At 42.3% G+C, this 24123-nt stretch overlaps 1 protein-coding gene across 1 annotated transcript in view; it reads left to right on the forward strand.

Moving 5' to 3' along the window:
* Nucleotides 1-2119: 2119 nt before the first annotated feature.
* Nucleotides 2120-24123, forward strand: part of TPK1 (thiamin pyrophosphokinase 1) — a gene marked incomplete at its 5' end in the record, with an annotated part of 308235 nt that continues 286231 nt past the window's right edge. Inside the window, one exon of the mRNA XM_082337756.1 lies at nucleotides 2120-2162. Within this exon, the coding sequence (XP_082193882.1) occupies nucleotides 2120-2162 (43 nt within the window). The remainder of the gene's footprint in view (nucleotides 2163-24123) is intronic.

The following is a 24123-nucleotide window of genomic DNA, read 5'->3' on the forward strand; positions in this document are numbered from 1 at the left end:
AAGTCCCATCCAACCTGGCCTTGAGCACTTCCAGGGATGGGGAAGTTTCTCTGGGCAACCTGTTCCAGTGCGTCACCACCCACATAGTGAAGAATTTCTTCCTTATATCTAATCTAAACCTACCCTCTTTCAGTTTAAAGCCATTACCCCTTGGCCTATGATTATGTGCCCTTGTAAAAAGACCCTCTCCAGCTTTCTTGCAGGCCCCCTTCAGGAAGGCCACAATGAGGCCTCCCGGGAGCCTTCTCTCCTCCAGGCTGAACAACCCCAGCTCTCTCAGCCTTTCCTCAGAGGAGCGGTGCTCCAGCCCTCCCATCATCACGCAGGGTAAGCACGGCCCAGCCTCGCCCAGACACCAAAGTCACTTAAATCCTGTTGATCTGAGCGTGAACCGCGGAGTAACAGTGCGGACTGAGCAGCGGGTTGACCTGTCGCTCCCACGCCCCTCCCATTGGATGGGAAACCATAAGCGACCATCACGCTTTTTCCAAACCCCTCTAAAACGAGACCTGCTCCTCCTCCCGCCTCGTCCCACCCCAGGGTGCCTCAGTGCAGGACGCCCTCGAGTAGGCGACCCAGCGGCTACGTAAGGGACCGGGCGGGCCCCCTCGGCCGCTCGACTGCCGTGCTGCGGGGGCGGCGGAGGGACCGGGAGCCGCGGGCGGTGCTCCTCTGCTGCCCTCTGCTGCGGGGCCCCGCGCAGTTCCCCTGAGCCGCCGCCGAGCGCCCGGGGCCGGGCCGGGCGGGGTGGGGGTGCAGCCGGCCGCTGGGGAAGGGCCCTGGGTGCGGTTGGTGGGAGGAGATGGCCGGCCCCGTCCCGGGGGGGGCGGCCCGGCGGGGGCACCTGCGGAGTCACCGGCAGGTGCAGGAGGTGGAACGCATTAGAGCCACACGTTGGGGGTCAGGGGTTGACCCCTGTGCTCCCAGGGCAAATTTACCAGGTGTTACGCATTTTGTGCCTGAAGATGATTAATTCCCCAGCTAAGAGTCTGTAAGCGGTTAGAAACGAGCTACGTACCGAGTTTTGTGATGATAACAAAATAATTTCAATTGAAACTTAAGCTGCAGCTACCAATGGCGCAGCCGAGGCCCGCGGTACCGGGGCCGCCGGGCACAGGCGAGGCGCTGGGTCCCCGGGCAGCGGGAGCTGCGGGACGGCGGCAGCGCCGGGGCTGCGCGCAAGGGGCCGAGGTCTCGCTGCGGGACGGCAGCTGCCATTTTATTTTGTCGGTGTCGCCAGGCAGGAAGCGGGTAACGCGTTTTGTTTCGAGTGAACTGTTCGTTACGGGATCTCACAGCAGAACACTTCCAGCACGGAGAGAGACTTGCGAACTCTGTTTTCTGTTTAATGATGGTGTCTATCGTTCTTTGACCCAAGTAACCCCTCCGTACACTAGGTATGATGTTTAATAAAAAGGAAGTCCTCTGTGGCCGCTTTTTTATTTAGAAAATGGAAAAGCGAGCGCACGACTACGTTTCCTCCCGTTGCAGCTGCTCTTCCCTCCCTCCCCCAACGCAGCCGTAACGCGGTCGGCGCCCCTCAGGTGTCGGAAACGCCTCCGAGGGGCGGCGGGAGCCGCTGGGCCCAGCCCCAAAGGGCCCGGGGGAAGCGGTAAAACCCCTCAGGGCGAGGGGCAGGGCCCGCCTCCGCCTCCCGCCCGCCCTCTCCTCCGGGTCCGCACCGGCGCGGGCGGGGCGGGGCGGCGCTGTCCCTCAGCACCGGCCCCCAACGGCCGCCACGGCGCGGCCAATCAGGGAGGGCGGGGCTCGGCCCGCGCCCGGCAGCGCCGCCACTCCCGCTCTCCCGCCCCGCCTTCCCGCTGCTGAATCCACCGCCGAGCAACTGATCGCGGGCCGGCTATCGATTCTCTCGGCTTGCCTTCCATCCCGGGGCGGCTGCCGGGGGAGCGCAGCGGGCACCCGGGCAGCGCCGCCGCCGCCGCCACCTCCCACCTGCTCGCCGGCGAGGGCGGGCGCAGCCGCCGCGGAGGGCGTTCCTCAGGGAGAAGGACGGCTAATTCCCCCTCCCTGCCCTCTGCCCCCTCCCTCCCCGGTCCCGCTGTGGGGCTCTCCGTGCTTTTTCTCTGTGCCTGCCTCACGAGCAGGGCGGCCCGGGGCCATGGAGCGCGCGCTCACGCCGCTGGACTGCCTCCTGCCCGCCGGTACGGTACCTCCCGCCCCCGGGCGGCGCGCGCCGCCGACCGCCACCGGCCCGCCGCGGGGGGAGGAGGGCAGAGGGGGGGCAGCGCCGGTGCCGTGCCGTGGGAGAGGGGCCGGTGCCGGTGCGCCTCCCGCCCCTGCCCCGGTAACGCCGCCGAGTGCCGCCGCCTCCCTGGGCGTGCTTGGTTTAAAACACTCCGGTATAAACGGCGTGAGCCTGCGGCGGCGCGGCCGCTGCCTCCGCCTGAGGGGCTGCCCCTGGCCGCTCACCGCCCGTGCCCGCCCGCCGCGCTTGTGCCGCACCTCACCTGCTTTCTGCACCCATCTCCTACCATTTTAACCCCTTTGGCTTTAAAATTTGAACCCCTTCGGATTTAACCGGTACCTTCAGTTAACTTGGCACAGTTGGCTGGGGTTGGCAGGGCCAAGCGCGCCGGTGCGGCGTGCCTCTTGGCGGGGGCACCCCTGCGCTCGCCGTCCTCCCCGCGCCTTTGGCGTCGAAGGTTCTGGCGTCGAAGGCTCCGGCCTCACCCGCCGAGCCTCCCGCCTCGGCCCGCTTCCCCGCAGCCACCCCGCTGGCCTCCTCAGTTCTGCAAGGCAAAGCTTCGGGGCTTGGTCTTGTTGCTTTCCCAAGCTGTTCTTGAGTGTTCTGTTTTCATTTATTATTTTCGAGGCCTGAGAGGTGAGCGTTATTAATGTAGATCATTAATTTCATCATCTCTCTAAAGGACAGAGCACCTGTGGTAAGCACAGACTCATCTAAGGAGCCTGGGTACTGTTCGGAATAGGCACCTCTTCTTCACTGCGTGTTTGCAGTATCTAATTCAGCAGGGCCCAATTTGCTATTCAATGATACCATTATAAACAGTAAATATTTTTATCTTTCTATAAAGTGATTTTAAAGCTGCATAAAAATCATTTTGGCATAGCAGCTGAATTCTAACCTTACACTGCTCTGTTCTGGCACTGAGGCTTAAGCTGCCATGGTGAGGTATATGTTGTTATTTATTTACTAGTAAGATCTGGAGAGAGAGAAGAGTTTAACAGACTGTCCACTTTTAACAATTCAATACGTTTTTACAGCTAGCAGCTTAAGAGCGTGTTTAAACTCTTCCAATATTTTTTTAAAATCGTGTTTTGCTCTAATTTTTAAAAACTTCTTTAGGCTATGTTCAAAGCTAGTAACAGGTAAAGCTGTACTCAAGGTATTCCTGCCAGAAATGTGTATTTGACTGTGTGTGTGTGTGTGTGTATTTTGAGATGTATCATTGCTTTGGGTAGAAAGCGGGAATGGGCATGAAGGTGAGATTTGAATGGCTTAACTTTGATTTGTTGCAGTATGATGTCCTCTTGTATGAAATAAGGAGTAACTACTTACTAAGAGTATATAGTAAGGTGACACAAAAACATACCTTAAGAATTTATCCCTGGGGAAGAACAGGCATCACTATTTCTATTCTAAGATAGTTGCTTTTGGTAGGCATTTGTATGATGTTAGGGCTACCATGTGTCCCCAGTTTCCAGGAGTCGTCTTTTTTTTTTTTTTTTTTTTCTTCCTTTGGTTATATCTGGTTGGAGTTGAAGATTTGGGGTGTTTGTTCATGGTTTTCAGATGACCCGCAGTCTTGTCAGACCAGAGTCTTCAGCTGGCTGTCAAGAGGCCTGCTTCTAAAGAAATGGCTGCTACAAGTACATTAATCAACTTGGTTATACAGGATAGTGTGCCTATGAAATGCACCGTGGTACTGCATCTGGATCCTTGTCATCACTACAAACATTCATTACCAGCATTTCAGATTGGTTTAGCCTGCTCAAAGTATGCAAGGCTGAGCAGATTTATTTGGCAATTCCACAGTTTAAAACCTTCTATCTCACTTAGGGAACTCAGAAATAAGGTTTTCAAAATTGGGTAGGTGAAATGAGGCTCCCGAATTCTTCTTGAAGAAGTACCAGTAGTTTCTCCCTCTGTTTGCTTCAATGGGATGTTTATTTAAGTGTCCAAATATTATAAAACTAATCTATGTAGAACATGATGCTTCTTAGAGGCTAGATGTGAAGTTACAAAGTAAACCCTTGCGAGAAGATTGAAGCACTATGGACCTTGTCCCTTTGCCTTCAATAATATAAATGTATAGCAATGTATATAATGCTTCTGGTTGATTTCTAAAGCCCTGTGCACAGTGGCACATTATGGTGGGGAGAACATGAGAGATTTATCAGCTATGTTTGGAGGTTATTAGTTCCTTTTTTTTTTTAAGTTCAGAAATTATGCTGATGTTTATACAGAATAGAATAAAACAAAACACTTACAGGTTTTGGAACCTAATATTAGGTACCTGAATTGGAATTTCAGGGCCACATGTGCTTTGGTAATTTTAGTGTAGTTAGAGTAAGTTCTTAATTGGATAGTAGACTGTAAGTCTCCCTGTATAGCACCTGACTGAGGTCCATGTAGCAGATATTTGAAAACTGCTGTGCTAAACTAATATGCTCAGAGACTTTGAACATTATCCAGTCAAACAGCTGGAGCACAGTTCAAAATGACCATGCGACAGTCAGAAACCTGTGCTGTGTACTTCAGAATTGTGTTAGTTTGCTTAACGTAGTTTAGAATGGGTAACAAGGTAGAATTCAAAAGTGAGATTGAGCTCTAAATTTGAGTATTGCATACTGAAACAGATATGTTTTTATTTCCTCATGAAATGAAACCATTAAAAATGCTCATAGAAGTCCACCCTGAAGTCCTGTATGCTGCTGTGAAAGGGGCAGGCAGAAGCTTCACAGGGTGAAGCTGTGATGCAGCTGTTGTAGAAGGCTCTCAGTGATGTCACTCTACGACCTGTGAATCATGACAACAGTAGCTTGGTTTCTTCTGGAGCATCCTTTGATAGACTAGACATTTCCCTCCGGCTGTTTATACCCTGTTCTTGCACTATCATTGCCTCCTGCTGCTTGTCCCAGACTGTGCTGCAGGCAGTTCTGCAGAGAGGCAAGTGTTTCTAATTTATTTTTTTAATACCATGAACTTTAGGAGCCGAGTGTGCTACGTTTGTGACTGCTTAACAGTGGAAGTACTGTAGCATCCTCTAATAAGGTTGCCCCTGAATACCACTTGAGACTTTTAGAAGGGCAGAGTGCCAGTTAACTAAGCTGTGTTTTCTCACAGGGAACGTTTTACATTGCATGCCGTAATTGTGGCCTGGATTCTTACTCAACTCCAGATGTGATTAATGATTTTTTTTGCCTTGCACAGTCCTTAAAATGCATCCCATTATTGGTTTTATCAAGTGGAGTGATGCAGAAGGAGGGTATTTTCCTCAGTTTATAATCCAACGCTTCCTATTAGTAATGTCTTGTCTTCTTGAGGCGGAGGGACTGCAAAGCAGAAGCAAATGTAGTCCTTCTGCTCTCTTCGGTGCCTTGCAGAGGATTTGTTGGAGCTGAGTTTCCTATGACTGACAGGAGCCTGTACTACCAGTGACGGTTGGTTCCCCGCTGTCCCCAATCCTCCACACCCTGAGTCCTGTGACCAAATGCACTTGTGAACTGTGCTGCGTCCAGGGCTAGTGTTTAAGACTTGGTCTGCTGAGAAGAGGGTGTGCTAGCTTCATCTCACTGAAGCAAGGTCATCTATATGTCGTGAGAGACACAGCCACAACAAATAGGATAAAGACTGCTTCAGAATTATGTGGAAATATATAGTTGTCTCTTTGTGCAAAGGGACTATAAAATTCTGCGCTGAATTTAAAGCAAAGAGAACACGAGGAAGCAACAATACACTGTGAATGCTCTTCCATCATTCTTGCTTTACTATGTCTTCTGGAAATGCTGCTAACTGTAAACAAGTTACCTCTGAAAGGATTATATCACCATATTCCTTTTTAAATGCCTGGGGCTTAAACTCCTTCCTTAATGTTCCCTTTTCTCTGACACTAAGAATTGAAAGTTATTTGTAAAACAATGACATGTTTGCCATTCACTGAATGACCTGTAGCCTAGCATAGGCATCAATAACCATCTAAATGCCCCTTTGCTAGAGCTCTGCATGGTCTCTATGATGCGTTATCTTGCATTTTAATATAAAAAAATTCTGTGGTAAAAATCAAGACCGTCATGGGCTTAGGAAATCCACCTGATGGTCTATGTTAGCTGTTGAACATTAAAGGCATATGGAAAATGGAGTCCCAGCTATTAGATTGCTCCGTAATTTTACAGGTATCATGCCACTGCTCTTGGGCCAGAGTAGTGAAGGTTTTAGGTGAATCAGATTGTTCAAAAGCTGTGATTTGAGTTCAGCAAAGTTGAAAAATGTTGGCAAGGGTCCTTTAAGACTGTTTCAGGAGTTCCTCAATGAAGTTAGCAAGCATTTCCCTATGGCTGTTATACTGTTCTGTCTTTTTAATTGAAACACATTTAAAACACTTTGTTTTACGTGAATGTTGCTGACTTGCTCCTGCTCTTTATTTCATAGAAGTAGTAACACCATTCATTTAGACAAATTACTTGGGATGCCTCTGCTTGGTTTTGAGGTAGCTGTAAATATTCAGCCTCAGACCCTGCTGCTTGTTAATTTGCTGTGCTAGGTCAGCAGTTGTTCTTTAAGTAATATTGTATAGATTACTTACAGGTGCACTTACGAGTGAAGTATTACAGATGACATTTAGCGGATATAATCATTGTTAACCTCACCACTTTCTGTTAGATCTTTGCTTTCACACATTGATAGCTTTTGGAGTTCTTTATCTTTTTTTTTTGTTTGTTTGTTTTGTTTTGTAAATGCTTTGTATGCAGGTATGTTATTTGGAATGGGGCAGCAAGCCATCTTTAACCATTTGAGCTAACAGGAAGATGAATATACATTCACTTATTTTTGTACACACACACAGAGTCCCCTTTTGAAATAAGTTGACATCAAAGCCAGTTGCTGTTTGTTTGTGTGGATGATTGATAGATTTGCATCTTGTACAGTGTCAGTGCACTGATAGTTCCGTATCTTGCAGTTGCTAATAGGGCATAGCTGGCTTTCTGTTGGATGGGAATATAATGGTGGAGGGGACTAAGGGGATCTTAAAAAAAAAAAAAAAAAACAAACCCAAACCCAACAACAACAAAACACAAAAACCAACACCCCCCCGCCCCCCCCGCCCCAACCCCCAAACCAACAAAACCAAACAAAAAAAAAAAACCCTCAAAACCCCTACTGGAGTATAAGAGCAGTAATGATGTCACTGGAGCTTTTGAGACAAAAACTCACATTCATTACTGCTTGCACAGATAGTAAAACACTCAGATAAATTCCTTTTGGAAGGTCTGGTTATTTTCCATCAGTTGAGGCTTTCAAGAGCAGCTTACACAGAGTTCTGTGAGGAGTCACTTAGGTGTAGCAGATTGAGCCTTAAAGCTATGAAATACACTAGCTGGCCTCTTAATGTATCCTGTAGTCTTTTTTTTTTTTTCCTTTATTTTTTTTTTCTTCCTGTGATTTAACATCAGATAAGGAGGTGGGAAATACGTTTATTCCAGAAATCAAAATGTTCATGTTGTTTGTATCCAATTAAGTGTGTGCAGGACTCCTGGAAACCATTTAAACTTGTTAGTCTTTAAAGAGCAAAATATTAAGAAGGTAGAAGAGGTTAAGGAAAATAGTGGACTTTCAGGTTTTGTTTTTTCTTTACTGCATTTCGCTGGCATGTCTCTGGTCAGCACTTAAGATATTTTAGCAGTTTCACAGCAGCTTTAACGTTGTATCTTAAATCTGTGTGTATATAATATAAAAGCTAGTTTTACTTTCTGGAAGTGGAAAACAGAAGAGACTTCTTTTCCTGTTGGCAAAGCTCATCCAAGTCTGATTTATGGAGAAATTGAATATGAAGCAAAGAAATGAGGCAGTTTATTTACACAGGAGAAAGCATAATATATGTAGGTTTCAGATTTTTCAAGATCCGAAGTAACAAATCCCAGGCATACCTGTGGATTTGCTTTAGGTTTGAACATCCTGAGACATTAATCAAAGCTTAATCTATGCAGAAAATAGCAGCATTGAGAGTAAAACCTAAAATCAAAGTCTCAAAAAGGAAAAAAAACCCCAAATAATCTAAAAAAAACCCAAGCAAGCAAACAAGTAAAAGGGCTAGCAGCTTCTCTTCATAAGTCAGTTCTCAGCAGCTTTCACTTCTAGTGCATTTTAGGTTTGCAGGTAACCTAAGGGATTAGGACCTTTAAGCACTAGTGCTTTGTCCAGGGAAATTACTAGCTGGAAATTTAACAAATTTGTTTCTGTGTGACATAATAAAAATAACCTATGCTGGTGTCAAACTGCTATTGTTGAAAAATGTGGATAAAAGGACGGGGTGACACTTCCTCCCCCCCTGGCCAAAGAAAGAAACCCCCAAAAAACAACCTACGAACAAACAGAAAAAACAACAACCCAGTAGTAGATATTACCAAGTACAAAATACAGTAAATCAACAGGAGAGACCTCTGATGTGTACACCTGCTTCTTAGTACATTGTAGAACACTCCCCATCTCTGATCTCTACAGAGCTGGGGGAAATTGCAGTGTGTCCAGCATGATTAACTAAACCGATCTATTACCAAATAATTTAAAGATTGGAAAGAACTGACTGTCAGTTGTCCTTTCCACCAAAGTGACTATACCTGATCACAGTGGAGGATACCCAGTTCTTAACACTTCTGGATTACATCTTTCTGTAAATAATAGCTGTGCTGGATTACATTTAAGTAATTTATGGAAACAGGTTCTCCTTTCCATCCAACTCTGACCTTAAACATGAGGAATATGATTATCAGTGTTTGCGTAGTACTGCCTTTGCATAATTAAAAAGAGAATTGAGAATTTAAAGTTGCTACAGGAACATTCAGTTAGTTAAATTTTGCATAGCGAGTACACATAGTAGCTTTTGGATTGCTTTTAAATTAAAGCTATTGCTGTACATCCAGTTGCAGTTGAAGCTGCTGGAAGGCTTTTCCTGTCATTTCCTAGCTTTGAATTTTATTTTGAATGGCAGTTGAATTTTCTCAGCACTAGTGCTGATCTTTGTAGCTTGTGTTGATGGATTGTCTGCCAGCCTTCCTCTCTGGCAGGACAGAAGCTGGAGGGACGCACGTGTTTATCAGGCCAATTGAAATAAATGGGAAGCTGGCCAGTGAATTCAGTAGGAGAGGAACCTGTCCCCTCACAATTTATTTATTTTGTAGTTGTGACTGCTGATGTGGGTTCTGTTTTCTTTTTTTTCTTTTTTTCTTTTACTGTAGCTCCTCTTTTCCCTTCTGTTCTTTCCCCAAAATTATTCGGTCAACATTGTTCCTGGGCAGCACAGCAATAAGAGAGTCGCTCGGAAATATTTATATGTACAGTTTTTGACCAAATTGTTCAGTGGCTTTGGTGGTAAAAGCTGTCTGTATGTCTGATACAAAGAAGTTAGTTTTGCTGCAAAAGGAAAATACATTAATACTACAGAGTATTGGGGCCTCAAGAGTTCCCCATCTAGAAAAACTCTGACTTCTGTGACAGTGTCAATCAGGGTGTCTGTGGACCTGCTTGGTGGTGGCACAGCAAAGGCTGTCAGGAGAGGAGTTCCTTCTTCTTTTTTTTGTTTTTCTTCCCACAAACATAATTCACAATTATGTATGCCATATAACCATATATGAAAGAAGAGTACCATTCTGCTTCGTAGCAGAAGGGCACTTGTATGTCAATGAAATCTCTGTGTATGTATGTGTGAGATTTACTTGCTTTTATGCTTATAGTTGATTTGGCTGTGGCAAGCAAAGCATTGACTTATAGACCAGACCTAAGCACAGGCCAAAGCTCCAGTTGCTCAGGATGAGTTAAAAGGATGCTGGGTTGAAACCACACCTAGGTAGTTGTTGAGCAGATGGTGGGACTTACATCACTAGAAACTTTCCTGAGGTTGACTTGTGTCGCAGAGCAGCTGTGCAAATACAGAGTCAATCTCCAGGTGCTCCATTCTGAGACTTTGCACTCTCATTAAGAGTTTTATGTATGGGAGAAATACTGAAGGGTAAGGCAGGGTTTGTACTACAGAGTTTGATCTGTGTATCGGTAATGCTTACAGGTATCGATATCTTTGTTGACTTTAACTGCATAACCGAAAGCCTCTAATGCAGGTACTTCAACACAGGCAACACTTTCACTTCTGGAAATGAGTGCTCTGCAAGCTGTTCGGGGTAAAGCACAGCCTTGTGAGTCTAGTCTGAGTCCCCATATGGAGCACTTTCCCTGCCCAGTTTACAGTTATATTTAATAACCATCTAAGCAGTGTTTTGCCATACCGTGAATCCAAAAGAGAGTCAAGCAGGTAAAGATCTGCAGCTTGGACTGCCAAAGGAGTGTTGCAGTGGCTTAGCTGCTGCGGATGCAATGAGAGCAGCTCCTGGGCAGTGTGTGACCACCTCATTTCATAATGAGCTGACCTCAGTACACTGGAGGTGATTGATCGCTGCTATGAAAGCCTCTGTCTCCATATTACCACTCCCTGCTACAAATGGGAAATTTACTTTTCAAGTTCCTTAAAGAGCTTGATTTTTTTTTTTTTTTTTAATTAAAAAAAAAAAGAAACAAGGGGCAATATTGAGGAAGCCTTTATTAAGGGCAACTTAGTGTTTGGCTTTCTGGACTTTTGACAGCAGTGGTCTTGAAAGGTCACTGCTGTAAGACTTTGCTTCAAACAGATATGACTTTCATTGGGTTCAAAGTAGAAGGTGTTATCTGCAATTCTATCTTTTTAGGGTGCTGGCATATTCCTGCTGTTATTGAGAGTGCTTTCCTATTAGCTCTTCTTTCTTTGCCCAGAACCCACTGTGGGAATGACATTTAGTACTGTATGCACAGGCTTTGAGCCTTTCTAATGACTTTGGTAGCTGTGAACAGAGGATTTAAATGGTCATTTTGTAACTGGGGGGAAATAAAATCACTGATATCAGATGTTCTTCCTTGAACTGACTTCTTGTCGGGTTTTCATTTGGAAACTCAATTTCCTAGTTCCCTGTGTCTCTATTTAGACTACTGTTCTTACGTGTTGGTCAGTAGTAATGCTGCTGTACTAACCTGACTCATAGTAAAAGAGTTTTGTCACTTGAGCCCATGGAAGAATTTCTTCTTCTATCTTAGTCTGCCATCCTGTCATAAGGTCATAAGTTAAATTTTTGTGGCAACAAACCTCTTTAAGTCAGTAGGAATCTAGATGTACTATGTAGTGCTTTGCTTTATCTTCTATGACCATTTTTGTTTTCTTTTTTTCCCTCACACCCACAGCTGCCATAGTTGTGTTGACAAAAACCCAGGTGTAAGCCCGAATGCACAGAGAGCACAGCAGTTGTCACTTGGGAGGAGAAACAGCATTACTAGAAGGAAAAGAAGTTCCCTTCTTTTAGAGTACGCTACACCTCCATGAGGAGGGTTTTCTGGCAGGGATGTGGGCAGAGTGTGTTGCAACATGGACGTGCTCTGCACGTCTCCTTTCACTGCAGTGGGCTGTTTTTCCTGCTGATGGAGTGTGAAGTCTGTGTGAAATTATCAGTCAGTGTCTGGCTTTCCTGGAGAGGACAGGGAGTGATGAGAGCTGGGTCGTGGCCTTGCGGTACCACTCAGTGGAGATGTCCATATGGTGTGGGAGAGGGCGCTTAAAAGGGGTGTCACAACAGATGTTTGATAGCATACTTGTTGCCAAAAGCTCTAAGTGTCAGCTAGCTCCGATGAGGTACTGTTAGAGCTGTCCCAGGGGCACAGTTAAGGAGGAATGCTGTTTAGGTAACACATAGTGTAATTTATTATTTGCATTGGTATTGCAGCAGTGGCTATGTTTTGTCAGGCAGACAAAGGCATAACAAGACCCAGAGGTTGGACATTTGAGCCAAACAAATTCTTGCTTGAATTAGGTACAGATTTTTAACATGGAGAAGAATAACCAGCATTTGAACATTGTACCTAGAGAAAGGTGGATTCTTCATCAGTGTAAATCAGTTGCAAGTCATACTTCACTTGAAACAAAAATGAATTTCAGGCTATCCTTTATACAAAAGGCCAAACTAAATTGTCACAGCGATCCTTTCTGGCCTTTGAATCTATAAATCTGAAACACAGTCCACCAAAGGAGAGACTTCTTTTCCTTGCTGTTTAAGTCATGAGGACAGACTTCTGGGTAAAGAAAGGAACTGGTGTATCCCGGGGTACTGCAGCATGGAGTGTCAAGTGACTAGTCTCATGTTGCAAAGGATGTCTTTGAGAACTGGGAGCAGATTTCGGAGCTCTTGTGATGTGACTCAGAAACTGAGGACTCCTCCTTACGTTTTGAGTAAGTTGTATGTTTAAAAAAAACCAAAACAAACCCCTCAAAAACCCCTGTAGCGCTTCATTATGGTTCCTAGGCAGCAAGAAGAACTTACTGCAGTGAAACTGTACTACACAGCGTGCTGAATTTACTGCTAGTTACTGTGAGCTATCAAAAGCTTTAAAATTATTTCCATAGATTCTATCCTTATTTATCTATAAATATTATAATTGTGAATCTCACAAGGAGGAAGAAAAGGCTTGAATTTAGACAGCGGAGTGAGTAGTTATTCTGAGCTCGTACAACATTATGCCCAACTATTATGTTTCTCACCCAGATTTACATTTGCTGAATATATTTGCTGAAACAAATAGCCAGTTTCCTTTGAGAACGAAGTTGGAACTGAATAAATGTAAGGCTTCAGAGTATTAACAAAGAGACTGAACTCTAAAATAATGTAGTTATACAGCCCAAATAATGTAAATTAGAACAGAAGAGAAGAAATCTAAATTTAGGAATATATAGGAAGAGCTAGTAATGTTTTGTGAGAGTTTATAAACTTATAGTTTTGTAGTCTGATCCTTTACTGTTTAATCTTCCCTTTTCTTCTTTTCCTCCAATGGCAAATACATATGGAAAATACGCATCTTATGATTACAACAGTAGGTAAAAGGAGTTTTGTTACTTTTCTTGAGTGGAAGAGCCTATTGAAAGAGGAGAAAGTGGCAAGGAAAGCCTGCTGTTCTGTTCAGTGGAAGAGACTGTCAGCTGCAAAGGTTATCTGCACAGAATTGTCCCATTCACAGCTTCCCCAAGAGCATACATGACAGACCTTGGAAATACGCACCTGTTCTGTTACAGTTGGATAAGGAATGAATTTCAACTGCAGCAAAGAAGACTCAAGTTAGATATTAGGGGAGAAAAGTATAGGTAGCAGACTGAAGCACTGGAATACGTTGTTTGAGAAGATGACATAGTCCCTGTCATGTGAGAGCCTTTCCTTTTTCAGGGGTAGGCAGAGGAATTGTCTAGAGAGGTGATTATACTTAGGGATGGAGGAATGGACTAGATGATCTTCTGAAGACTTAGATGTACAAAAGTGTAGGAGATTGAGATGTGTATTTAAGAATCATGTACCTAGAGTCAGAGAGGGCTTTCTATATGTGTATCAGGTGCTGAAGGACAGGCCGTTTCTGCAGACTTTCACTCAGGTAATTATACTAGCTTCAGTTGGGCTACTCAGACAAGCAGGACTTACTCTTGTGTTTTGAAGTTTTCAGTCTGTAACTTACTAATGCTTTCTTCTGCAGTACAGTAATGATATTTATCCAAACGTGATGTTTAGCAAAATCACCGATGACATTGGAAGTACATGAATGTATGAAAAGGGGTATGAGGAGTGAAGCTCCTTAAGTTCTGAAATAAGGAGTGAAAACTGTGTGTAGCAATTGCTGTGAAATCACCAGACAGTGAAATCTGTCTCTGTGATTTCATTTCATCAGTTTCCATACTGCTGCTAATTGGCACTTGAATTTCTAGAGATTTCAGAGAGATTACCTAGAAAAAAATCTGGACATTTACAAGTTCTCTTACTCTGTTAGTTTTTGCAGATGGTCTTTTGTGTTGATAAGAAACAGAAGTGTCTTCTTAGAGACCATGACAGGAGTTTTCCAGGAATCTACTTTCCCTTGATGTCCAAAGGGGCCTTTAGTTTATCAAAAAGAAAGCTTCTTTCAGAAAACGGCTCCTAATTTTTTTTTTTTTTTCCCCACAAACGCAGAGTATGTGTTTCTGAGGGTAAAGATCAGCAAGAGAATGCATCTACAAAGAGTTTCTCTATAGTTTAATCCACTTTATACTGACAGAATTAATTTATTTTCATGCATGTCAGTATAGAGACAAACCCTGTTGTCAGTGTAATTTATACTATCGTCATTATCTCCAGTGAGAAAGCATGCCTTAAATTACAGGATTCCTGGTGATTTGAGGTACAAGAGTTATGGAAGCTGCGTGCAACGTGTTCGTATGCTGCATTGGCAGATGGCTGAGGTGAACATCTACTCTCTCTTCAGCTTTAAAAATCAGAATTGGTGGCAGCATTGTCAAAACATGTCAGCACTTGAAGGGTGATGTGCAACAAACCACTGGCTCCACAATACATCTTGGTGCACAAGTTGGAGCTTTGAAACAAATAATATTCTTGGTATACAACTGTTTTTTGTTCAGTTGGGTTTTTTTAGTTGCTATGTACCTAAAGTTAGAGCTACTAACCTAGAAGACTGTAGCACTTTGGAAAAGGGTATGGCACTGAGATGTTTTGCCTGATATCTCACGTCAAGAAGCAGCTGTGCTTATAATGTGAATTATACTTAACCCTCTGCCTGGAAGTTTGATTTATTTTGGTGGTCCTGGATAGGCATGTCAAATGCCAATGCTTGGTAGTTCATAACAACTACTTCATAGAAATAAAATACATTGAGATGGTAAGGGGAGAAGAGGAGGCAGAGGAGGAGGCTGGGGAAGATTATTTTCTGGACTGCTATATCATACATTGCTGAACAGTCTAGAGTAGAAAAAGCTATAGGTGATTTCCCTAGGGAAGGGAACACGGGTTTTGAATCTAGAATCTGCTACCACTCTCACAGTTGGCTATGACTATAGAGGGCACAGAAGGTAATGTCATAAAACAGAGGAAAGAAATGGAGCAAGGTTCAGGAATAAATACAAGTAGTCTCTAAATGATATGCTGGCTTGAATTTACTTGATGGATGCCAAAAGCCATTCTTTTTTATTTAGAGAAGACAACACCCTGCCTGAGAGGACAAAGACAACATTTTGTTCTTTAGGGGCATAAAACTAGTTTTCCTAATTATTCCTGACATTTTGCCATTCATGCTATGAGCTTCCTTAGAGGATAGAAGTAAATAGCCAGTCTCCTGTGAGAGTGAAACATGAACTGAATGAGTTTAAGGTTTGAAATGTGCTAGCATCGGCACCAAATCCTAAAATGATGTTGTTGGAGTTCCAGAATAAGACAATGGGGAACAGTGTAAGACACCTAGGGTACATTACAGAGGCGGACACAGTAAGCTTCTCTGAATATAATATAGAAAAGTCTAAATTAGGAAGGCATTTATATGCTACTTTATACTTCTGAAGTTTAGGTTTAAGTAGAAGGCTGAACTTGGAATGTATTATTGCTGTATTATTTTAGCACCCTCAAGTCCTCACAAGGACATCTGTGGTAGAAGAGGTAGATGACAAAATGCTATTCCTGCCTTGAAGGCTTTAAAGTCTCATCTTGCACAGAGAAGCCCTCTGGCTGAACCTAGCACTTTCATGGGGTCGTACTCAACATGGAGGTGTTCAGAGCCTGTGCAGAGGTATAGCTTACAGCGCTGGGCAGCCAAAAAAACCAGCAGCTAAAAAAGCGTAGGTATTTGCGAAAGAGGTATTTTGTAGATCGTTACATTTATATGGTAATTCAAAGATAGCTGAACACACGTTGTTTAGAAAACGCACTGATTCTGTTCTCGTGATGTTCTACAAACCTGATAATTCATTTTAGTTTTTGACATCCTAGTGCTTTACAACATTTTGTATGTATTAGGGTGGTTTTGTCCTGACACTCTGGATGTTCATTCAAGTTCATTGTTTCTCTGCTGTTACGTACAAAGTTGTAGTTTTTTTCTTCATAGCCACTAAATTTATTTTTTGCCTTCAACATTAATATTGCTGGTTATTCCACTTTTACGCAGGTGTCTCTGGGAAAGGCTCTTGTGTGCAGTGAAGTACAAACAGTAGCATTTTGTCAGTCTACTCATTTCCAGTTGTCATGAACCTGAAGGTACTCGGATTCTTTTCCTGAGTCCTGTGCTGCATAATGTTGGGAAAGCTTCTAACCTTATTGTGCCTCAGTTCCTCATCAATAACTTACAGACAGTGATACTTTTTGAAATACCCTGTTGAAGGGCTCTAAAGTTTAGCTAGTAGTAGTGGTACTGATTTTTTTTTTTCTTTTAATGTTCACGTTAATTGCAGATTTCAAGATAACACTGTTTGCTTTGTCAGAACCTAAAGAACAGTCCCTGAACCTTTTCAGAAAGGATGTCATTGCTGTCTCTTAGATTGTAGCCTCTGCTTCTGACAGTTTGAATGCCGTCATGAGAAGCAAAGCAAATGTAGTTGAACAGATGTGGTACAGAAAAAAAAGGTCCCACCAAGGTTTGTTTTTTTTTTTGGCTTGTTTTTCTGAGATAATCTGTTGATCGCATTGTTGATTTGACTGCTGTTTTCAGTTCATGATACAGCAGATTACAAAATCTGTGACAAAATCACAGAAAAAAGTATTTTTTTAGGAGACAGGATTCAGGATGTTATGGTACTTAGGGACTGTATTAAGAATTCAGTCCTTTTCAGAGGTAAACTGACCATTGTGGAAATGCAGCTGACTACTGATGGGCTGCTGACATTTCATAAAAATGTTTATATAAACCTAGAGCAAGCTCTGCTTTTATGAGAAAAGCAAAGAGAGGAGACTCCTTTGGCTTGGGGATTCTACCGCCACCCCCATGATACCATGCTAAATGCGATGTGTCTTTTCAAGTGACCTTTATCTTAACTTTAATCTTTCTTAACCTCTTTGGGGAAGTTGTATTATCTGAATGTCTTCCATGTGTGAAAATTTACTTTACCATCCTTTAGCACCTTTTATGCTTTTCAGATGGATATTAATGTTATTACATTAATACTAGTGTTATGAAAAGAACTGGCTTTTTGGGCATTTAAAACAACTTTACAATATTAGAACAGTGCTTATACCATTTGTGTGATTAAAAATTCTGTCAATCACAAATGAAAATGGGATCGAAGAGGCTGAGATTAGAATTCCTGTATTGAAAGCCATGAGTTTTAAATAATAAATATTTTTCTTATTAAGGGTTTGGGAGCTGAGAGAAGATGCAGGAGCAGCACCTGTAGCATCTTTTGAAGGTTCAGATTCCCAGTCCTTTCAGAATGAGGCAATATATGTGGAAATAATTGGAAAATAACCTTGAAGGTTTCTGTGCCTATTTGAGTGTGAATGGATGTATGTCAGACCTAATTAGGTCTACTGAGGAAAACATAAATGTCAATCGCTTTTTACCAAATGCATCCAGATACTTTTGAGATTGTGAATGGGGTCCAGTGAGCACACAGCCTGCTTAACGTCACCTTTCTATCTTATGTCTTTTAGTTCTGTCCCCTGTGATGTATGGCATTTGATTTTTCTTGAAAACAAAGTCAAAGAGCTGGAAACTAGGCATTGCCACTCCAGTGCTTGCTTAGCTAATGTGTCCAGAAGAGCAGATGCAAGTTAACTAATTCAGAACATTAAATGAAAACGGTGGCTATTTTACCTTCCAGTGGTTCATAGGGTCCAGTACCTTGTTTAACCTATTTTTTTATTCTATAGCTATGACTTTAACAAATCTGATTGGAAGCGCGAAATGCAGATCTGTTTTCAACCATGATTATATGTAAAAGGATCTTTCCTGCTTAGTTACATTTGGGTACACCTATTGTGCATACCCATATCTTCTTTCTTTGTAAGCGATGTACTGCTGGCTTTGCAGGGCCATCACGAAATGTAGTCTTTCAAATCTTTTCTCTCTGGGTGGCTTCTTTAGAAATATTTCTAAAATTCCAGCCGTGTGCTCTTGTAGTTTGTTAGAAATGGGTAAGTTTCCCTGGGGATCCCTTAAGAGCATACTAGGAATAAAAAGGGTATTGTCTAGAAGTAGCATCACTGAGTCAGTGGAGTCTCTGATTGTGCTGGAGAGGAAAGAATGCACCTTGCTTTTAAATTTGTTTGGGGAATTTGGAGACAAGTGGCAGTTTGATATTGTTCACATGAGAAAGTTTATTTAAAGGCATGAGCTGCAGTGTGTAAGTAAACTTTTACAAATCCCTTTATGGACTCTGTTTTGTGATGTGAAAGCAGCTTACTCAGTTCAACTTAAATGTGTTCCTAAGAAAAAGAACTTAAATAAAACTAAAGTAAACCTAGTGGGAGCTGAAACAAGAGTGCCCATGCAGCTTTTTGTACAAATATAATTAAGTTGGTTCAAAAACATACCTTCCGGATATCTATTCAGCATTTTCTTGGAGACAGTCCCTTACTAGGAGTGGAGGGCTGAGAAGCAAGACTTCCAGCGCTAGCATTCATAACATGGAAATCAGTGGAAAAATCATATAAGGTCTCATTTTGGCCCTGATTTGGATAGTGGAGTAAAATTTTGGGAACTGTTCCCATCCACGGCTTGTCACTAGCTGACTTAAGATTTCAGAAACTGACTTCCTCCTTTCCGTGTCTCACTTTCAAAAGATCAAGACATACTTTGAAATATGTTCTGTGCCTTGCAATGCAAGTGCATGTGATTCAACAAAGATGTGGTCAGTGCATGTAGCACCAGATGGTCCTGGAGATTCCTCTGTAGATTGTGCTTCTGCTCTTAGAATTTATTATAAGTTTGCTCAATTTTAGCCTTATTTTCTTTCAAAGTGATTTTTTTTTTTTTTTAAATTTCAAATAGTCTTTTTGATTAACTCACTGTAAATGTAAGAACTTCTTCAGTATTTTAATTACTTCTTATGGAAGCAAGAGAGAGTAGAATCTCCTGTTATATTGCAGTGAAACAGATATGGTCCTTTAAAGGGTTTCTTTGCAAGTACTTCTTCCAGAGTGTTTGGTAGAGCTACTCAAGCTGTTCATGGGTTATGATGTTTGCTGGGTTTTAAATGTATGTATAACTCCAATTAAACGTAATGGGATATATGCTTAGAAACATTACGTGTTGTAACATTATTATCTTTACAATTGTTATTGTTATTTAGTTGTCTTTGGAAATAATTTCTACAGTGCCGTGCTGCAGATAGCCCCAGAATGAGCAGGAAGAGGACTGTTTGATCATGGCAGCGCTCTTGGTACAGAGCAGTATGCTAATATAGCAGTACTCCTTTGAGGACCTCATACTGTATCTTTGTGTATCACTGCTCTGTATTAGGTAGGCATTACCAACTGGCTCAGAATTCTGTACATACTTGTTAGCGTCCTGTCACCATTAGTGGAATTGTTGTGATTCGTATGTGATTCAGGTTAGCAAGGTAGTTGTGACACTTCTGAAGGCTGAGACTTTATCCTATGCAGGCCTGGTCATTATAGCATACAGAATAAGTGTATAGGCTGGCGAATCAGAATTAAAAAACTAATTACTAGGAAAATGCATATTCCTTTTCTCTTAAGAACACACTGTTTAACAATTCATTATTAAGCAATTATATTTTATACAACATTACAGGTTTGCTTGATGTTATGCAGACAATGCCCCAAATTGTTCAAAGGCTAAATTAGCAAGGGATGCTTCAAGGAAGAAATCTTTTGTGTGTCTGCTCTTCTTCAGGAAACATTTCAAGTGACAGAAGATTATGTTATGAAAAATGCTGAGGTTCAGAACTTTGATACATGAGTTCTAAACATTTTTGGTCCTCTCTCTTGTGACTAACAGGTAAGGTCTTCAAATCAAAAATAATAAATTTAAAAAAAGGATTAACTGCTGTGTGATTTTTGTGGCTAAAGGAGCCCTTAGAGTGAACGAATGTAAATTTCATTATTTTGAGTAATATCCCCATCCCACTCATCTTTGCAGGACTACGAGATGTCTAAACTAACTGAGGAAAAGATGACGAGGGCAACATCTTTTTTCTCATGAGGGTTACTGCAAAAACTTCATGCCAGGAGTGTAATGATAATATAATGAGCAGCTGCGGAAATCTTTTACACGGGAGTATAAATAAAAAGAAGTGAATGTAGTTCCCTACTTTCCACTAAGAAGGCTGAGAGCTCTCCCCCAAACCCTCCCTGAGTCAGCACAGCAAGGGAACCCCATCCGTCTCCGCCTTTTTCGCTCTCTATTACGCTTGCCTGTCTTACCGGGGCTAATTTTACTAACGGTTGCTGCACAGCCCCGGGAAGTTCTGCTGTATTTTGGCCGTTGTGAGAGGCAGCAGGTGCTCTGGCCAGCATCGCGCGGATCCGACCTCTCATCGCCTCCCTCTAGCCCCTCTATACAAAAATGGTATTTTCAAATACCAGCATTTCAGATATGGACGTTTTAAAGTTAGGTGATGAACAGCAGCGAATTTTTTTTCCCCAGCTCTGTAGATCTATTTATTTTGAGGAAGAGAGAAAGGTGGGAGGAAAGAGAGGGCCTATTACTGTGATAACTCCTTTCCTGTTTGAATACTTAGCTTTCTCTTGCTAAAAACTATATGCAAGGCAGTTTTTTAGGGAGAGAGACTGTTGGTACGTTTTCTTGCCCTCCAGCTAAATAAGGAACTTTCTGCCAGACGGCAGAGAAAAAGCCATGTTTACTCAGTGGTAATGTTGACTCCAGCCGCAAGTCAGACTTCCTGAAGAGTATTGTATTGTCTTTTCTCTGTTAATATGGCTCTTAGACCAGAGCTGAGACTATTGGCTTATTAATTATTTTAAACCAAGTAAATCTCCTGAACTCCACCTGGAGCGCAGCATCTAGTTCTGGTGTCCCCAGCACAAGAAAAACACGAGCCCGTTGGGGTGGGTCCAGAGGAGGGCCATGAACGTGTTCAGAGGGCTGGAAGACCTCTCCTGCGAAGGAGGCTGAGAGAGCTGGGGCTGTTCAGCCTGGAGGAGAGAAGGCTCTGGGGAGACCTTGTTGTGGCCTTCCAATACTTAAAGGGGGCTTATAAGAAAGATGGGGACAGACTTTTTACCAAGGCCTGTGGCGGCAGGACAAGGGGCAATGGTTTTAAACGGAAAGAGGGTAGATTTAGATTGGACATAAGGAAGAAATCCTTTACGATGAGGGTGGTGAGACACTGGACCAGCTTGCCCAGAGAAGCTGCGGATGCGCCATCATTGGAAGTGTTCAAGGTCAGACTGATCGGTGCTTTAAGGAACCTGACCTAATGAAAGATGTCCCTTGCCCATGGCAGGGGGGTTGGACGAGATGATCTTTAAAGGTCCTTTCCAACCCAAACCATTCTGTGGTTCTGTGTAAGTAATGGGAGAGGGCATCATTATTTCCTTGCATTGCATGTTCTGCGATTAGGGAACTTTGCTTTTAGGATGTTCTGTTCTTATTTTTCTTTTTTTCTCTCTCCTCATTTCTGGAAATTTTCCTAAGACACTCCACATTATCTCGTTATATTTTTCTGAGCATGAGGAACACTCACCCTTATATGAATGGTTTGATGGCTACTAAAACGAAATTAAAACTTTTATTTGCATTGAAATATGTCTTGAATGATGAGGCCTCTAGGCTGGTGGAAATTAACGTGTAGACTGGTTCTTATTCAAAACTGTTCACATACTAGTTTAAGACAACAGCTAAGATATTTGTAATATAAACTATGAGAAAAGAGAGAAGGGAAGCACCAAATAAAGGTGAGATGACTGCAGTCTGCACTGTGAGCAGTAATCGCGGCATGCAAACCGCTTAACTGCCAATCCGTGTCTGTGCTCTTGTGGTACCAGGTAAATTTTAAGAGATTTTTAGGGATAATATATAGCGAGCTTGAAGTTTTCACAAATGTGGGATGGTTTAATAGAAAGCATTGAAAATTCAAATGGCTCACACAGATGTTTTGGGCTGAAATTGTTGCAGGACATCTGTGAACAAAACATTAAAAAGATGTTAATACTGACAGAGAGGAGCCAGCAGCGAAGGGTAAGGACAACATCATCTGATAGGCTAGTAATGGGTGGGATTGTTCAGAAATAGTAGGAGGAGAGGGGTAATCAGAGGATCTTCAGGGTTTTGGAAGAGGATACAGAGGAAGGAAATGACAAAGGAATACTTGGAAAGCAAAAATAAAATATGGGGACAGACCCATGAAAACTGATGAGTGACTGCATGCCAAGAACATGTAGGAATTGTTAACGAGAGCCTTGAGACCATTCACTACTCTGGTACTTCGTGAACCAAGGGACCTGAAGTGTTTGTGTGATGGCATTGAGTAGGAAAGACTGGTTATAATGTAAAATGTCTTGATGAGTATAAGTCCCCCATTGTTTCATCAAGTTATGTGAATTAGACTAGTGGTGTAAGCAGAATTGGATCTGGCACCTGTCATGCTTCTGTAGCATCAGAAAAGTATTTTGTACAGCAGCACAAGCTAATAGCTATAGATTTCACTTGCTCTATGGTTGCATGTGCCTACAACATGCCTTAGAGAAGAATCTTCCCTTTCAAACAGTACAGATTTTTCAGAATGATTACCTACGTGCGTGACACAGCTTACTGTATTTTCAGAACTCACTCTTTGCAAGTACACCCTTGCCTTTTAGTTTTGTTTCTGGTGCCCATAAAAATCTCTCTTTAGTCTTAAAAGAAGCAGACCAATCCATGCCTGAAGGAGGGTGGATCTTTCAGGTTTAGCATATGCAAAAATAAAAAAAAAAAAAAAAAAAAAAAAAAAGATAAACCACAGTCCATTAACGTTCTTTATAGGTGCTGTGTGTTTGAACACATTGGTTTGGATTTTGAGTCTGTGAACTCTGGCCTTTTATCTTGTCTGATTTTGTTTTCATATTTGTATCTTAATTTTCATTTCACTTTTAATTAGTTTCATTATATTTGATGGCAAAATGTTTGCTTTATCTTCACTGTTAATAGTCTAATTGTTTCGCTTGCCTTAAGTAATATCTCGTTAACTTTATAAGCCATCTTTTCCACATCATCTACAGAATTAATTTCCTGTGCGTGTAGTTGTATTGTCTGCAGCATCTTTCCCAAAACTTTCTCAATTAGCATTTTTATTGTTGTTTTGGATTTTTTCTGTAAGAATTAAGCTGTGAAGACAGTTGATAAAAATTAGTATTATTAGTTGGTGATCTTTTTCAGACATCACTAGAAATCTATGTATTCCCTATTGGTGAAACAGCTTAGGAGTTTAGAGGTGATATAGGTCTTTTTAAAAACAAAACAAACTCAACAAAACAAAAAAAAACCCCAACTACCACGCAATAACTGAGTGCTATCTTCTAAATCCAAATTAAAATTGTCAGTAACTTTTGATGTGTTAACAGCAGATGTGGTTGGTGGTTTTACAGGAGAAGAAGGGCGTGTAGCGATTGTTTCCCATAGTAAGTATTTTATTGCCATTTTCTGTTGGTTACATTCATCAGAAGGAATTAGGCCATGTAGACAGCAAACAGATGCTGCAAGCAGGTGTGTTTTAGCTCTTGGAATACTCTTCAGTGTTCCCTTCCCTTCCTTTCTTTGAAATGACATAGCAGAAATGTAATGAAGTAATCATGATAGGCTACCACATCACCTTTGGCCATCTTTCTTTTCTATCTTTAATGAGAATATTGCTTTCTTTTTTGTCTGTGTGTGTGCAAGACATATCTTAGATCATGATGTACTTCTTGGTTTTCAGATTCCAGTCATTTATTTTAGCAGTATGCCACCAAGGTCATTTGTGGATATTGGAAGACCGGAGGCCCTTGTTGACAGAGGCAGCACTACTGCAGGGTGTCTAGTTCTGCCAGGGAAGTTATGTTGTTGAGACATTTATTCACTACATCTTTAGCTCTTTGTTGTAAGTCAGGTTATTCTGGGAGGGA

Source organism: Platalea leucorodia (genome assembly GCF_965183815.1).
Source record: "Platalea leucorodia genome assembly, chromosome: 1".
Lineage (NCBI taxonomy): Eukaryota > Metazoa > Chordata > Aves > Pelecaniformes > Threskiornithidae > Platalea > Platalea leucorodia.